This window comes from Merops nubicus, unplaced genomic scaffold (assembly GCF_000691845.1).
Source record: "Merops nubicus isolate BGI_N331 unplaced genomic scaffold, ASM69184v1 scaffold29579, whole genome shotgun sequence".
Classification (NCBI taxonomy): Eukaryota; Metazoa; Chordata; class Aves; order Coraciiformes; family Meropidae; genus Merops; species Merops nubicus.
Window position 1 is genome coordinate 20,911 of NW_008632103.1, and position 18,618 is coordinate 39,528.

At 37.6% G+C, this 18,618-nt stretch overlaps 1 protein-coding gene across 1 annotated transcript in view; it reads left to right on the forward strand.

The window, feature by feature from the left end:
- LOC103780182 (DENN domain-containing protein 1A-like) overlaps nucleotides 1-18,618 on the forward strand; it is a gene marked incomplete at its 5' end in the record, with an annotated part of 70,301 nt that overhangs the window by 20,332 nt on the left and 31,351 nt on the right. Inside the window, 6 exon segments of the mRNA XM_008947838.1 lie at nucleotides 7,439-7,540; nucleotides 8,090-8,177; nucleotides 8,788-8,828; nucleotides 10,186-10,257; nucleotides 11,368-11,424; nucleotides 17,558-17,689. Of these exon segments, the coding sequence (XP_008946086.1) occupies nucleotides 7,439-7,540; nucleotides 8,090-8,177; nucleotides 8,788-8,828; nucleotides 10,186-10,257; nucleotides 11,368-11,424; nucleotides 17,558-17,689 (492 nt within the window).

The window sequence follows — 18,618 nt, forward strand, 5'->3', positions numbered from 1 at the left end:
TTTTTTTCCTTTTTGGACAATTTTTTTTTTTATTGATTTTTAATAAATGAAACAAAAAAATAGCTTGTCATTTATCTCATAGGAAACACTTTGTGTAGATTGTGTTTCCAAGCACGCTTTTATATTTTGTCATAGTATAAAATAACCCATCTAAAGAATTGCACTGTAATTTTTCTCCTTTTTTGTATTGTTACTAATGTTCCACAATAGTTAAAATAGAAAAAGGCCTTTTTATTATAGGGAACCTGAATTGGTAGCTGCTTTGCATGCAGAACATAGTAGCTTCAATGGGAGTATTGCTCATGGAATGATTGCAGAACTAGGCCCTGAAATTACCTTGCCAGCTAATGATAAAATCGCATGCAGGCCACAGGGGTTTTTGTGGAATAAATATAAGAGTGGAACAATATACAGTACACATTATACCAGTAATTTAAAGCATATTCAGGACAAAGACAGAGTTCCTTGTGCAGGCAGCATCATAGAGATTTGCTGTATCTGATAAAGATTAGGTTTCTCAGCTCATAATACCGTGCTATTACTTTTCTTTTGTTAGTCTTTCAACACCTACACTCATGCATTGACACAGTATCAAGTAGGAAGAGGAAGAATAGCCTTGTATTTAAGGGACTGAACAGGGATTAAAGAAATTTCGGTTCTTTTCCCTGGCTCTACCAGAGACTTTTGTGACCATGTACAAGTTACTTATTATTTTTGTGCCTCTATTCTTGATCTGTGAAATGGTGATTTTTTTTTTTTTTCTTTTGAATTTCCCCCCCCAGCCCTAAATGCTTTCTTGCTGGCTTTTTTGCACTTCATCTTCCAGATTTGTTGCCTGCGTTCTAGAGATATTAGGCTGTATCAGTTGCTTAGGGTTGGAAAATGGCTGACTGATTTGGGTGATTCAGAAATCAGGGCAGGCAATGGCTTGAATGAGCCATATAAACTCTTTGAGAGATGGTTTGCTCTATTAGATTAAAGTAGTTTCATTATTTGTGAATATGAGTAAGTGTCATTTTACTTGGTCTAACATGAAAATGCCAGGTATCCTAATAAACTAAAAGGGTTTGAAATGTTAACATCTTCAATATTTGTAGGAAACAGATATATGTCCTTTCTGAGGACACTACTTTTGAGTTTTTGTCAAGAATGTATTTGTTAATGTGAGTCTGCTTTTTTCCCCACAGTCTAACTCACAGCTCCACTTAGTATCTAGATTTATAAAGGGAATGGCATAATAATTTTGAAAATGCTTACAAGGTAAAATTTAGAAAGATATAAACTTCCACTATCTAAATGAGAAAACTAGGTTACAGCCAGGAACCACAAAAACTACATTTTTGCAAGCTTTTCCTGTTTGCTTTGGTTAGTGTGAGATGTGTGTAACTTCATGATAAGAGTCAGAAAAAAAAACCACTTACAGGACTGTGTGGTCCTGTCCAAGTCAGGAGTCTGGGAAGTGTGTTGTTCAGGTTCTGGTGTGCACTGCAGGACGTGTCTCTCTCACCTCACGGGACGTGTCTGCCAGGGACTGTTTTGTAGCAGGAAGTGCCCAGGCTCTCTCAGCCACTCCTGTGTAGCGGGGCACAGCTTGCTGCACGTGTCTGCCCCTGAGCCACAGCAGACACATGAGCCAATTTCAGACACAAGACACTTTGAAGGGGATGTTGGTGTGGCTGAGTGTTACACTTGGTGTTGGTGACTTGACTGACTTGTAACCACCTTTCTCCCTTTCACTTCTCCTTCACTAACATTATTACAACATTGTACAAGAATAATCAAATCACATGCAGAAGAATGACAGAATGTCAGAAATTCCAATTCACAAGCAATTGCAAGGGCTAAGACTTCAGAGAAGTGGCTTGTTTTGATTGATATAGGGCCATTTGCTCTTGATGTATCTCTACCAGAGATTATATACCTGAGAGAGGGCGGCTAAAAAAGTCTGAAACTGGACTGATAATGGACTTGGGCATTGCTTGAGGCAGTGAGTGTTTGGACAGTACAGTCTGCATTGCTAAATACGTGTTTTTAAAATGCTTTTCAAGATTACGTTTTGCAATACTAATTTATCACAACTGGTAATCTCTTTTTGAACAGTCTTATAGTGTTCTTTAGGAGAATGTGGTCAAATCTCTGAGCTTTTGATTTCTTTGTTCCTGAGCAGCATCTTGAAATGCTAATAAAGCTGTGGTATCATTTGCTTAATGCAGAGTATTTGATCTGTGCTTTCCTGATTCCATTATGAGTGAGGTGCATGCGAAGAGCTTTCTGGTGCTGAGTGTATGTACTAGTTATGGGGAGGTTATTTGTCGTTGCAGTTGCAGGCTGAATGAGCCAATGGCCTATCAGGTGTCTGTCACCACTTTCAGATTTTCTTTATGGAATCCTGCTGGCTGCCTTCTTCAGCTGTGATGAGCTAATCTTCCCTTGGCGTTGTAATCACAGTTGCTGAATGGTCTGCAGAGCAGTTTCTTGCCTTTGGTTGCTGTTGTATCTAACATTGACATCTGTATCCAGACCAGTAGGATCATTTTCCTGTCTTAGTTTTACTATAATTCTGGATGGAATTAAGGATGATGGTTCTTAGAATATTCCTACAGGATTTACTTTGTCGTTTGCAACATAACCGGTTTTAGTAAAGGATGTGGTTATTTGTAGCATCTAGGTAGTAATAAAACAGTGATGTATGAATCTCTTGTGTGTCATTGCTCTTGCTGTCTGTTTGGTTTGCTGCACAGTGTACTGACACAAGACTTGCAGCTTGTAGGTTGTTGGATTGTCATCATGTTCTGCACCTTTAAATTCCACCCACATTTTTTCATTTCGTGGCTGGTTTACAGAGCAGTTCTAATGATTTGTGTATTTATTAGAGAGGCTTTGAAAGAGCACCTACGTGGTTTAAAGGCATGCATACAGCAGCATAAAATTCATTACCCTGCACCACATGCTGACCATGATAATGCAGAAGAGATTACATGTGTCTTCCATGGCATAACTTCTGGGGTTGTCTAAACACAGTCTTCAGGTCTGGATTGTTCGAGGGGTGTTGTGGATTTTTTTTATTTTTTTAACCCTTAAAATAAAGTTTTGTGAGATCTTTGCTTGTGCAAGAAACTCTCACTGTTGACCTAGTTTGAACCCTGTCTTTACTATCTTAATGTTTTGTCCAGCAATCACATGCTGGTTTTAAAGCCCCGTTATCCAGACGCACACTTTGGTGTCTCATCTCTTGCAGGAGTGGGAATAGATACAAGTCCAGGAGTTATCTTAGCACCTGCCTCTCTTTCCAGAAATATAATCTGTGTTTGCTTATGTCCTTTCCTCCAAGTCCTCCTCTAATCTGTGCTCTCTTCTGTCCAACATACTCGTAGTGCTCTATATTCACTGCCAAAGCTCTTGCCGTAGCCGGTGAGCTGGCCTGGCTGCCAGGGTGCTGAGTGGGGCAGTTCAGATCTGACACCTCTCTCACTGGCTATAGCTGTACACACAAGGTCCTGTACCCTCTTCTGAAAGGAAGCTTTTCTTTTTGAGGAAAAATTATTTCCTTGAAACATGGGGGATCATGGTGAAATTTTTTACAGTGTAGCTTATCAAAATCTGACTTTATATTTCAGTTTGCATTATGGTTTCTTAAAACATAACAACAGTTTCCATGAAATTCTAGAACAGTCTGAAATAAATCCTAGACTTACTTAGTTCTTCACTTGCTGCCTGAAGTACTTTTAAACGTTACTTTAGAATGTAACACAATTCCAATTTAAAAATAGGGCTAGCAGCAGATCAGATGTGCACTGAAACTTTTCAGCTTTTTAAGTGGTCATGAGATAGCAGCACTGCCCTGATGAACTTCATTATGCCATATGAATATAAAATATTCATATAAAGGGAGATTTGCAAAGGCACAAAGAAAAGGCACCTATTTTTTCAGTGCATCTGGGAGTCTTAAATCTTAGTCTTATATTTTAAAGTTACTTTTCTTGTGTTAAGATTGCAGATTAAATGTCTTTGAAATGTGTAAATTTTTATATTAAAAAATAATTTTGTTAACTGATCTTTAAATATATGTGAATAATCTAATCATAGAATCACATCTTACAGATCAAATCAGATCCCTCATGCAGTCATGCTGTGCACACGTTTAGGGTGTTTGCAGTGCTGTGTCTTGCCTCTGTTACTCATTTGTAATCGGAGAGGGAAATAATGCATATTTAAGGTGTTGATGAATCAAGGTTTAATTTCTAATTGTTGGAAACAGAAAGTTTAGGAGTTGATGGGTTTATCAGGACAAGTTATTATAATTGTTTTAGATGTGAGCAAGACCATTCATTTCACAAAATATCTGCTGTTCTTAGCATGTCCCCTCATGTGTAATGTCATCTGTCAGTAAAAGCAGAGCTGATTAGCTTTATAATTTAGAGTTAACTAAATCTGTCAAGAAAATAGTCTTACTGTCCAGCTTGTCTTTTTGTAATGAAGCTGTGGATGGGGGTTAGCAACAGTGTGTTCACCCTTCTGGAGGTCATGGAGGATGGAAGGCACTAATGCATTCTGAGCTGAAAAACTCACGCTTGACCTTGATGATTAAAGTTTTTTTTATCATCTAGCAGCAGTTGAGCCTGAATTGTCTCTTAAGAAGTCAAAAGGTCTAATCAACCTAATGAACAAACTCAATCATCAGCACTTTGGGGAAGGAAGTGTGTTAACACTGTGATAATCCTGGGCTACCCCTGCTGCAATCTGTGTGTTTATAGGAATGGCGCATAGCTCAACTGTAAGAGAAGCTGGTGGAGGTGTGCAGGATGTACAGGGGAGTAGAAGAAGCTTCTGTTCAGCAGTGTAGTTCTTTACATGGTGTTTGTATTCTTCTCTGGCCATAGGAGAAATTTTGGGTTCTTGTAGATTATAAGAAGGATTGTTTTTTTTCTAAGTGAGGATTTAATGAAAGCTAAACCTTCCTCTGGTGAAATTCTCTGATTATGGACCAGCCTACACTTTTCTTCATGTATTCCTCCCAACTCTTTTCACACTCCAGATTGCATCTATGTCAGACAGATATTTTTCAGGCATTCTTTGTTACTGTCTGGTAGCCAAATTTGATGGGAAAGCCTTTTCCTGACTGGTCAAGGAGATGCTACATCCTGTTGTTTGTTGTACAGTTGCTTGGGTCCCGTTCAGAAAGCGTCTGTCACTACACTTCCTGTAGTAACAGATGCATTTACATCTGCCTAAGATTTTCTTAATTTCTACAGCATCCTGACTTTTCCTTCCTCATACCTGAGAGGGTTTAAATGAATCTTAAGTGGGATGGAAATAGCTGAATGTAATATATTAAGTTCTTGCATAGGGAGCTTATATTAGTCCAAATTGTCAGTCCCGTCTCAAAATCAGCTAACAGCTTTTTCCACTTGCCAAGGTACCTCTTGCTCCAAGTCTTGTTTTGACACTGCCACGTCATGCAGAAGTGCTGTCCCTTTCTGCCATCCAGTAACACAAGTGCACAATCCACTGTTGGTCATTTCAGTGCAGGAAAACCTTTCAGCCAGTACTTACCTTGATTTTTGAGACATAACATTTGTCATGGCGGTAGTCAGTGTGTCATGGAGACTGTCACCAGTGTCTTGTATGCCAGGTACATGTCAGCCAGCCCTGTTTCTCAAAACATTTTCCTCTGTTTACTTTGAAACAGAGGGTCTTATTATTCTTCATTCTTATGAGAGCAAGGCCACAGGAAAACAGAGAAGTGTTTTTTCACACTCGCGCATCTTACCCAGAAAGATTGTAGCGATTCTGGTTTTCCCTGTAAATACCTACTAGAGTAAATCAAGTACAGATTATTAACTTCAAAATTAATTATCCTGAAACTGTACTTGTCACACAAGAAACTTGCCTTTCTTTTTCAAACTATGGAAATTCATTGGCTCAAGGAAAGGGTAACAGAAACTGCTAAAAAAGTGACTTCTTCCTTCTTCCCTCTTTGAGACAGAGCATTCCTGTGCTTAGACAGTTGCTTGCAATTGATCCTTTTCCTCATGTTAAGAACATCTTACCTGTGACCTCTGCAATTTGTTGACTGCTGGGTTAGAGGTGAGGTACAGGGTGTATTGTCTTGGTGATTCTGGTTGTCCAGTTCATTGGGGGCCAGGAAGAATTCTAGTACTGTGGTCTGATTACTTGAAGCCAATATTTCCTTCGCTTTCCTCACAGACTACATTAAAAGCTGATAGAGCTGTTTGCACCATTGAGTTGCAATGGTGAGGTGAGTTATGTGGAAGGACAGGCAATCAGCAATGAGCTTCAGCCGCTGGGTCAGTGAGGCTTAGGGTAGCACCAGACCTGGGTAGGAAATCAATCAATGAGTAAGTTTGGTTATGAGCTCAGGGAAAAGGTGAGTGCCTATGGATTTTAAGAAATGTGTCATCACAGTTTGCCCAACAGAGTTTTGAAGGCTGAGTAACCTTTTAGTGAGAATTACGTGGTAGAAGTCCTGGGGCCACATAAATTGGTGGGGAAAACCCAATATGCTCAAGCAGTGCTTTGGCATGTTTTTTTTTTTTTTGAGCACAGTTATTTGGGTGGCCCTGTTACCCTAACTTTACACAGCCACTGGTAAATGAGACTGCTAATACAAAAAGCTTTCAGAAACTGAATGATTCCACTCCTTTAGAGGGGGTGCTTTAAGGTTTTTTTACTATCTAATGTTGATTCTGAACACCCAACAGATGAAAAGTCAAAATATATTTAAATAGGAGTATGAAAAAGCCTCTGTATTTATTAGACGTCAATGAGATTTTATCATTCTCTGTTAGTGTCTTGTTTTTAATTCAGTAAATATATTTGCCTGCTACATTGAGTATTTGTAGATTTAAGCATGGAGGAAATTTTTACCCTTATGGCAGATGCACAGCAGACTTCAGCATTAACATAACTCATTAAAATAAGATAAAAGTAGAGCTGCAAAACAATTTCTGTCTTTTGCCAACAAGGTTGTGAAAAAGGGAAATTTCACTCATTCATTATATGAAAGTCTAAATTTCTGAACTGTGTAGAGAAGAGTAGGCATTCCTGACTTGTTTGTGCAGGTTGGCTGCATCTACTGAGACTGATAAGCAGAATATACAAAATTCATATCACTGTGTGTCATATTTTGGGGACATTAAGTAAAATTACCTTTGGGACCGATGAAGGTTCCTTCACCAGCATTAGCAAAATGTTCATAAAGCAAATGTGTTTTATTCTGATGATAAGCAATTTGCCAGTTTCCAACCTGTTTCTCAGACACATGATGGAAACCTGGAAATAAACTGCAATTTACTCAGTGGTCTGTAAGGCCTGCCTTATCTGTTTGTTTGTTAAGGGAAGTGGATAAAATGGAGACAGTGTATTCAAAGGGATTCAGACAAAGCTTTTTCAGTGTTTAATGCTCTGAACTCTACAGGGTGAACCCATAACTTTTTGTGAAGAAACGTTTGTGTCCCATCGTTCTGCTGTCATGAGGCAGTTTCTCCAGAATGCCATTCAGCTCCAGCTCTTCAAGCAGGTACTGGCTTAGTTGCTCTACTGTAGATACAGATTCTTTAAGGTTACAACTGGATTTTTGAGGACTGTTCCTGTATTCCTTGATCTGTCAGCCACATAATAAGGAAAATTAATATAGTTGGCAGCATCACCTTAATTCTCCTTGCTGGCTTTTTTCAGATTTGGGTGTTAAGACTTTCTATATTTTGAAATGTATGTTTTTTCCCTCTAAAGGTTTCTGTGCTCAGTTTTAATCTGAGCATACCTGGACCAATATAAATAAACTTTGTATGGAATGCACAGTACTGTTAAATGTGGTATTACTGCTTCAGGGAAGCTGAAAATATGCATCTACAGACAGTCGAATGAATGCTGCTGTTTATGGAGGCAGAATACCTTCTTGCATTGGTAAATGCAAGTTTTGCCAGTTTCGGTTGTATTTATGTTCTATTTAGAGTCCTTTCCCAATAAGAACATTGTTTTTTTTCTAGCAAATGCAGCATAAAATCTTTCTGAAAAGATAAAGGGTGGGGTGTTCATTTGGTTTTGCTCTCTTTTAACACTGATGTAGTTCATTGATGGTCGTCTGGATCTTCTGAACTCTGGTGAGGGATTCAGTGATGTTTTTGAAGAAGAGATAAATATGGGAGAGTATGCAGGTAATACAGCATTTCAGAATATTTTCAGACACTGGTCCTACTGTTTGTGGGCTATCGTGATATAATGGGTGTTAGTGGTTAGTCACCTAAAGAACTGAGGCTGCAGTGATCCCTGTAGGTTGAAGTGCCTTAAAATTTTGTTTTTTCCTCTGTCAAGAACTTTGAGTAATGTATTGTGGTTTGAATAAAGTCTGTTCGGTCTTACAAAACTTCAGCTATACTACTTGGCTAAAATACAGCTAACAAGTACTTGTGATGGAGGATACTGAAAAGCCTTGGCTTTACCAGGAGCCAACTCATATTTCTCTTAGCCATCTTTAAAAAAAACAAGCAAACAAACAAACAAAAAAAACCAACCAAAATAACCCACTGTGTTGTCTGATGTCTGAAAGACAACCCCAATAAAACAGAAAAGCCTCTTAGCAAGTAAAATAAAATTTGTAGAAATCTTGTCAACTTTTTGTTGTTGTGTTTCCACTAAAAGGGTGGTTGGCCTGTTCTGTTTCTGTACTCTCTGTGCTCCTAGAAGCACTAAGCAGTAACACATCACGTTTCTAGCCTGGTTTCTGTTTGGTAGAGAGTAACTGTTTGGTTTTGTGATTCTCTCTAGGTAGTGACAAACTGTACCACCAGTGGCTCTCTACAGTAAGGGTAAGAACATGATCTTCTTCCAACAGACCTGATTCTTCCTGGGTTGTTTACAATCCTGTTTGGGATGGGTTTTGTATCTCTTTGATATAGTGCTCTAGTTGTAGAAATTAAAGCATTTCAATACTTTTAGAGAATATGTTATTATAGCTGATAACTGACAGTTTATTTTAAATTTTTTTTTTTATGTATAAAATGGGTTGTGTTGAAAAGTAAAATGTTTCTGGTTTTATGGGTACGAGTCAGTAGGAAAAATTAAATGGTTTTCTGACAGAATTGAGTTTTGCAGCATTCCATTTGTCTGTTATCCTGGTTTGAATTAAACATACTTTATAACAGTCATGCAAAAAATTCCATCATATAGTTAAATGGATAAATATATACACATATATAAAAATACGTAAGTTGACAAGTAATTTTAAAATTCCCAGAAACAGGAATGGGTGCAAGTGAGTATAAAGATATGGGTAATTAAATTCAACAGTTTATAATTTTTGTTGAAGATTAATTGTCATGTAGTGACAGAAGTAGTAAATCTTTAAACTATTTGCATCTGATTGTATCTGATGTCTAGAAATACAGTTTTGCACTGAAATAAGAAAATGTAAAATTATCTTCAGATTTTATTCCTTGGAGCTCAGCCACCTCCTGTATTTATCAAATACAGTACTGCACAGCAGCAGGCAGTGGCATGTGGAAGATGTGTAAAACACTGACCAGACTAACAGGTTATTCTGTGACATGTTATTGTCTTACGACTGACCATGTTCTCCACATGCAATTCAGCTTTCCCAGAATTAACGTTTAGGACTGTAGTTAGATCTCTTTTTCCCTCAATTTATCCCATTGTCGAGTACTTAGATCTCAAAAATGCAGCATGCTTTTGATAAATAGTATTGTGGGGTCATGAAAAGGAAAATAATTTTTTAAAAATCTTACTTCTTCAGGCTGAAAGTACAGGGGCTTTCCTGCAGAGACATGGAGTGTTTGGTGGGATGCTTTTCTCGTAAGCTTGTTTAGGATTTCAGTGCAGGACACCTTTGAGGGTGAGCAGAACAACCACACAACAGCCCTGTGAGATGGCCTGTAGGACAAGTGTGTCTTGGCATTGGGAAGCACTGACATTTTCCATTGGAGAACTGCTGTTCTAAACAGAGTTGGGGTTCCTCTGCAAAACCAGAGAAACATTTAATGTTTTTACTGCTGTTCTTTTTCTTTCAGTTTACTGTTTTAATATTCAACTCTGCTAATAAGCATAGTTAACACTTCGTTATTTCGAGTTAAGAATGGTGGATTTTTAGATTGCTGTTTGCTTTAAAGAGCTTTGATGAAATTTATTCTTTTGTTACTGTAATTGTAGAAAGGAAGTGGAGCCATTTTAAATACAGTAAAGACCAAGGCTAACCCTGCCATGAAGACTGTCTATAAGTTTGTAAGTATCAAGTACTGGCTTACTACTGAGATAAGTGTCTAATTATGGTTCTGTTTTAACCTTTCAAATGAAACTCAAGACTTAAATTCATTTTTATCGGACTCACAAGATTACTTAAAATATGCATTCATCTAAATTTCAAATTTAAAGGGAAAAGTCATTTTGAAATTTAAACATAATTGAAATGCAAAGGAGGAGGGAAACTTGTGATTTCTTTTGAAAGTATAGATGATACAGTCTATTTATTACATAGAACTATTTCTGGGAAGTAGTGCCTATATGCTCTACTCAGCAGCTCTACCATCTCATCAGCACTCTGTGGGAAATCATTGGTACCTCGGGTTTCTCTGCTTGCAGCTTCACCGGAATAAGGGAATCCTCTCATTTTCCACATTGTTTCCATCTTTTCTAAATGTCAATTAATTTTCCCTAGAGATTTCTTATACCTGCTTATTTAGATCCTAACTTACTGAGTTATTCTTTAAATGAAAATGTTTTCAGTTCCATTACAAACAGCTAGTATGTTCCTGTGTGGTGGTGTAGGGCTGCCAGTTTCACTCTGTGGGGTAACACAGCCCAGGAGCAAGTGAGGATTCCTTACAAGCTCAATTTTAGCAAATAATGCTACAAAAAGCATTGAGATAACTAGTCAAACTTTTATTTTCTCCTGACTTCCTCCAGCCTGAAAGAGATGAGTGGGATGAGATTAGCTCTACTAAATGGAGCTGACATCCAGAGCCCTGCAAGGAGAAAGTTTGCAGTCTTACAGTGACTGTTGATAGGTAGCTTATAGCAAAGAGAAATACTTGTAGGAGAGGACTGAGGGTGTGGAATGCAAAAAGATGAAATATGTGTATGGCATCAAAATGGAGAAAAAAGAGGTTTTGCAGTCACTGTGTGCATGGGGGGGAAGTTGTGGGTTTTGTGTGTTTGGTTTTGGGATATTTTTTTTAGCTTTCTATTTGGTTTGCTGTGTTTTGAATATCCTGTTGCAATTTTTTCCTTGCCATTTTTAGTAACTAGAGAAGGTGAATTTTGATGCACTGAAATCAAGCATTGTCACTGCTGGAAATAAAAGGGGATTTTAACTTAAATTAATTTTTCATGCAGGCAAAAGATCATGCAAAAATGGGAATAAAAGAAGTGAAAAACCGCTTGAAGCAAAAGGTACTTGAAGTTCTTATTCAAAATGTATAAGCACCATGTATGAAATACTTAGCCACAAAAAGCATTATGTGATCAATAGGAAGCTGTTTGATACAGTGTTGTTAGCACACTTCAAAATGCATTACCAGCTGTCCTGGATTTTTCACACCATTATAAATATTCACAGACAAAAAAACTGTCTTCAAATACATTAATGCTCTGACTTAAACCCACAAAAGCCAGAAAATTGAGTGTTCTATTTGGAGTGGTCCCTCTCCTGTCCTTTGTGCTGAGGCATTGTGGAAGGGGACTTTATGTGAACTGGGAGATCGTTCCTACAGTAATGGCAGTGAACTTTTTGCAAATAGCAAATTTTTGTTATCCCTACAGTAATCTCTTAGGGAAAATAGTATAGTGTCTGTCACTGGGATAAGGGTTAACGTGTTTCAAGATTGTCTACTGCAAAGTTTAGAGACATAAAGGAAGTAGAGTTGGTGTTCATTTCAAATTGAATTCGTGCAGAGAAAAAAAAAATATACTCAGTGTTTGTTGTTTTCCAAACCTGTCTGTTTTGAAACAGGACAATTCCAAGAACGCCGAACTGTGTTTGAAGAATGTGTTCTCCAATACTAATTGTTCCTTTTAAGCCAGAAGTATGGTCATATTGATTCAAACCTTGTGAATGAATGGTTAACTCTGCCTTAGTTTTTTTTCAGGTACTGTATTTATTCTGCAAAGCAGAGCTATTGGAGTTTTTTGGCAAAACAAGACAGCTGACTTGCTAACAGAAATGAAGTTCTTATTCAGAAATTTTTATTCAATGTGTTGCATAATAAATTATTTTTTTTTCATCTGTGCTATTTTAGTGAATTTCTTCTCTACATTTCCAGTCCATCGTCTTAAGATAGCGCTGCAAATGTATTCCTATGGCACAACCAGAAACCTTCCTGAACATGTCCCCAAAATGTTAGTGCAAAGGGATTACTGTGCAGCCAGGTTGTGAACTGATGAAATCAACTGTTACAATCCAAATCCTGTTTTCTCTCTAAATACTCGAGTAGATTGCTAGAGATTTTTGACAAAGATAAAGTTGCTTCAGATGTTGTTAATGCTATTTTATTTTATTACACTTAGTGCTTTGTTTGTGACCACTTTAGGTATAATGTGAAAACATTAGAAACGTGAAGCAGTTTTCTTGTACATGGAATTTTTTCTGTGGTTCCATGTGTTTCACTTCTGGACATAACCTTCATGAATAATGAAATATTTGGCCTTCTCGTGTGCATTTCTAAAGCAGTTGGAGCTGTGTAAGATGACCAGATTGTTTTCCTGTATTTCAAATGCTAATAGAATTGTATGCTGTTCTGTGACATTTGTGTAAAAGGCTGTGAAACTGTCTCACTCATTCATTGCTTTGTTTTGTTATTATTGTTGTCTTTCTAGTCTTTCAAGCAGCAAACATTCTTTTTTTTAAAAACACACATAACATTTGCAAATAAATGGCCCAATTTTGCTGCACATTCTGTATTAGGTGGCATTTTTGTAAGATGGCTAAACATGATTGTTCAACATATGCTTTCACAAGAGCTTAAAAGATTTCTGTGAGTAGTTGACACATACTGCTGTACCTCTCCTTTCTCCTTCAAGTCTGTCCTTTTCTATCCCATCCTCTTCTACATTTCAAATACAGGATAAGAAGATAACTCTGAAATGAGGCATCACTCTGTTTAAAGTGATAAAAATAGCAAAAATTGCTTTGGCCACTCTAATATTATTCTTTAATCTAAATGTGCTGCTCTGTTGACAAGCCTATTAGTGCATCCTTACCAATTTTCATATGAGAACATTGGTTTTTTCACATATTTACTTACTAGTATGTGCAACTGTTAACGGTTTGAAATTCTGGCATAGTTAAATACTGAAATTTTGACAAGTTTGGGATGCTAGTCTTTCATCTTCTAAGGATAACCTAAGGTTATTTTTAAACTGAACTTACTATCCACTGCATTTTACTGTAGTCTTTTCCATTATTAATACAAAAGTGCCCAGGCCACTGGTAAGGAAAAGTCAGATACAAACATCCCTTTTCCAGTTTTCTCTGCCAAATATGAGCAGTTTCTGTACAAGACAGAATTTAAAAATGCAATAAAGCTAGAGGTCTGCTTCCTACAACTCTGCATAGCAATGGTGACCTCTTAAATATAATCAAGAGCCCATTTTGCCCTTGGTCTGCTCCAGTCTTGGGTTTGAATTGCAAATGGGAAATGCAGGATTGACCTGTTGAGAGGTCACGGTGGTGTGTGTAAGGTCCTTCTTTAATATGATAGTAGAGATTGAATGGGGCTCGATTTCCATCCCTTGTTCATTTGTGGTGCAGTATTTCAAAGCAACAGAAATAGTTTTCAGAGGATTCTTATGAGTGATAGCAAATAATTGTTAATAGAAACAGCATGGTAGCTTTATTTTATATCTAATACCATACTTTTTTATTTTTCTTTCTCTTCTTTTTTCTATTTTTTTTCTTTCTCTTTTTTTTTTTTTTTTTGTAAAGGCTGCTTTTTCCACTTCACAGACAGACCGTGGTGGTCAAGTCACTCCGTTATTGGCTTGTTTGAAGCTTAACTACATAGAATTAGGAAGAAGGAGGAATGTGAATGGTACCATCCTCAACTTTCAGTAAGGAGAATGTAACTTACTGAAAGCTTCTGGATAAGACCATTTATATAAATGGTTGGGCACTTGGTATTAATGTATTCAACATTATTTTACTTGCTAGAGCCCTGTGTGGCTCTGGTTAATATCTGTTATTAATGGGCTGTTGTCCATGCCTTATTAACAGTACAGCTAGAAACAACTCATTTAAAGGTTTATAAAATAACCTGATGAATCCTTCTAGACATTCTGGAATGTGTTTTTTACTCTTCTGATAAACAGTATTTCTAGTCCATTATAGTCCTTTGTAAACCAAAAGGTCCCTAGAAAAAATTACTGATGCATATTTAAACAGAAGAAAACCTTACTCAGTTTACAGAGTAAACCTTACATATCTATAGATATATATCTTACTCATTCTTTGAAGTTCCTCCTTTATAATAAATAGTTAATAAAGATTTCACCTGAACAGACAGTCGTTAGGGGAAGCAGTATTTATACATAGAGGTAATGACAGAGTGTGATAGATCATTGTCATTCTCTTTTTCCAGTAATCTACAAAGTAGTTTTTTTCCTGAGGCAAAAGATGGATTTGTTTTTAAGAATATCCTCAAATTATGCTTTCTTTTCCTTAACAAGTCATTGCTAGGTTTTTGCATTTCTGGAGAATTTATTCCAGTAATGGCTAGCTTACCACCTTCCATTTATTTTTTCTTTTTTTGGGGAGGGGTAAGTCTCATGTTTTTGTTGTTATCCTGAATAATATATATGACTTAAGCTACTCCAGGAATGTCTTGGTGGCTTATGCCAACTCCCTTTTTGGGAACATGTTGGAGCAGAAAAGTCAGAGGTGGCTCTTAGCTGCCCAGTCTGGTGTGGGAAGAACAGCTCCTGAGCACCAGGCAGGCTGGTGCACTGCACTGCACAGCTGCAGGTGGCTGTGGAGGCACGAGAGGCACTGTGGTGGTGAGTCCTCTCCCTGGGGTCACCTCAGCCGGGGTGCACACCTCTGCCTGGCCTCTCTCAGTCCCAGGAGTGGGCACTGCTTTCTCAAGGCCTGCCTGCAACAGGATCCACTGCAGTTCTTTAGTCATTTGTAGTTCTCAGGTTGAAGAACTGCTTTTATCAGTAGACAATTTGTGAGCTCTGATACCTTTCTGAAGTGAAAGTTCAGAACTGGAGAGTCCTGTTTTCCTAATTGTGGTTTTATCTCTCTCCCTGTCTTGTACCCCCCACTGACTTCTGAATAATTGTATTCAAAGTCTGGTAGTGGACTGGAGGTATGGCTCAGACTGCTTTGAAGGACTGTTGTCTACTTTACAATTATAGAATTGCCAAACACTTTGACATTTAATCCTGTTAAAGGTACTTGGACCCCCTGTTTGTGGTGTTCAAAAATCAGGTTTCTCTGTTTATTTAGCTCAAAAGTGTTTGCATTGAAGGTGAAAAATGAAATCTAGTTAAGCAAATTTTGCTTTGATGACTGATGTTGATTTGTTTGCCTTTTGAGGATTTTGAGAAAACAGGTATCAAATAATTTAATTCTCATATTTTATTAAAAAAATAATTTTGTCTGGTGCAATTGCTTTGGAAGTCTGTGCACCAAAGACAGTGGAAATACACTTCAGGATAACGTTAATGTTTGTATGCAATTATACCATCAGAGAAGTACAGCTGATCTATAGCAATAAAAGCTGCAAGGATTTGCAGTGATCGTTACCTGTCCTGGGTAACTTGGGGGGACTTTGTTTGATGGCTTGATCTGTGTCTATCTTTTATGTCCTGCTCCCCTGATGTCCAAACTTTTTTGTCTGTTTTACACTTTTCTGGAAATTTTGCCTGGATTGGAAGGTGCTTTGCTTTTCACTGATCCCCAGCCTTGGCTGGAGCCACAGCTCCAGGTGGAACTCTGAAAGCTCTGAAGTGCTGGGAACATCCATGTTCAGTGCAGGTCAGGTGGCTTTGAAGGTGCTGGACACCTTTATGGCATATACGTAACAGGTCTGAAGCCTGGGGCACATTTAATATGCCTATACTTGTATAGAAATATGTAAAAAGTTTGTATCTAATGCCATTACATTTCAGAACAGTGTGCATTGCTGCCATAGGTTACGTGGTTCCACAAGTGACCAGATCCCATGGTAACTTGTTTCTCGTTCAGATCTGAAGTGTGAGTTTGACAGAAGCTTACATTTCTTGTCATTGAATTGTTTTGGGGCTCTTTGTTACTAATTCAGTGCACTTTGTTGTATTTTTTTTTAAAGACAAGGTAACATTGTGTAGCTGGAGGGCAGGGGGAGGAAAAAGTTTTTCTCTCTAGTTTGACCTTAACAAGTTGTTAATTTCGCCATGATCCTTATGCCCATATTGGTGAACTACTGCTCTACCAGCTGGATCTAAAAAGGTCTCTCAGCTTCTCTGTGGACCAGACAAAGCCCCTTAGAAAGTCCATCCAGCTTTTTGTTTCATTTGACCTAAACACATTAGGTCAGCCTGTGTCCAAAAGAACCATTTCTAATTGGCCATCAGCTTACATGTCTCATTATTGTACCTTAGCAAGACGGAAACTTGAGGGGGCATGTCAAAGGTCAGAGAATCAAAGCAATGTCTATGTCAGCAGCCAACCTTAGGTCAGTCTTGCAGAGCTACAGCGTGTGCAGGTTTCTCTCTATATTTACCAAGTATTATTTCCTTGACATTGTTGCAGAGAGATGTAAGGTGTGGGGCCCACTGCGTTGCAGACTATTTCTCAACTGACTTTCAAACTCTTTTCTCCTTGTCTGATACCCTGTGTCTGCATGCCTTTGTTTTTTTTCAAAACTTATGTTACTTGTACCATACATACACTTGCCAAGTCTTCTAACCTTGGTTGATGGGTCACTTTACTTCTGAAGATGAGGACTAACGTCAAGAGCAAAAGCAAAGCAAAACAAAAAAAAAAAAGGCATCCTGATGGGCAGCAGTTGGTTTTATACAATCTCCTGAAGGCATGTTCAGTATACACAGGCTCAAAGATAAAATGCAACCCTAACTAAGCTCTGTGTTTCATCTCTCCTTGAGACTTCCACAAGTAATTGTTCTGCTACAGATAATTCTGTGAAGTACATAAATAGAATTGCTGTTTTGATTTAGATTTGCAAAAAGCAGAATAGCCCTGTTCCTAGGTTTCTGTTGGATTTGTGCCCAAATAGAAATTTTGAGCGCTTTTTTCTCCCTTTATATTTCCTGGCTTTTGGATGTTTAAATCAGACTTCATATGGACTATATCTGTCTGCATGCAACACTGATATTGGGAGGACAGAGTAGTTGTGTACAAGCTCTGACTGACAAAGTGCGATGAAATGTTTTATTCTAATGATGTTTTCTTTTCTGTACTTTGGTGTTTGTTTTTCCCTAACATCAAAATTGTTAGTCAGCATTATCCTCTAGTGTCTCCTTTGTGCCCCTTACCCTTAATCAAGAATGTTCCTGGCCATGCTATTCACCTTTTCCTACCACACAGGACATTGCTGAGAATGGATGTTCTGCAGCACCAGAGGAAGCTCTACCAAGGACAGCACCTTCTCCATTGGTGGAGAAGAAGGACCCTAAATTAAGGGAAGACAGAAGACCAATCACAGTACATTTTGGTCAGGTATGTCTTAGTGTTAGGTTTCCTTAAATTGTGTGAATCAGTAAAAGTAGTTCAGAGAACAGTCACAATAACAAGTATGCCAGTTGTTTAATTATTTTTTGTAACTGAGCTATGTTGTTATAGATTTATTTCTGTTGTATCTGTTTAAATGGGATTCCAAAACCCATTTTTCCTGGGGTTTACTGATTCCTTTCGTTAATATGACGATTTCAAGGAAAATAAATTCTAAGTGAATGGGGGGAAGCATAATTATTATAGCAATTTTATAAACTATTTTCCTGTTCTTTTAGCATGCAGAGTGTTGTAGTCCACAGGACTGAGGATATATAATTTAAAATGTCCTCTGTTATCTAGCCAGATCATTAGTGTCAACTAATGGAAATGGAACATCCAACTATTAAAGCATTTTAACATTCTGTGAAAATTAAATGTGATGAACTAAGGTGGAAATATCAATCAATAGCTTATTAGTGCATTCTGTATTTCAGTATTGACAACTGAGCTATACACACTAGTTAGTCTTGTGATGTTTCTTTTGATATGTCTGCAAAAGAGTGAGTTTGGTTGTGTGGGATTTTTAAGAGCTAGTTATTTAGAAAATGTGGCTGCTGTGATTTTCATGGAAAAAACATACAGTATTTATTGTCAATTTGCTAGTATTCCCCTGTTAAGTGTAGTCTGACTGAAAATATAACATTATTTGTGTTCACACTTCCCTTTTGTTTCTCTGTATCTATTTCTCTTTATTTCTCCTAAGGAAACATCGTGTAATTTTTAAACGGTTGTAAAATGTTGGGAATTATAAAAAGTGAAGCAAACCAGATTTTTAGATAGTATCTATTAATAGAAACTAGTCATCGTGGCTGCATTGATTCTTTAGGTATTTGCTAGGGCTACACGAGATGGAATTGTTGCTCAGAGCCGTGTTG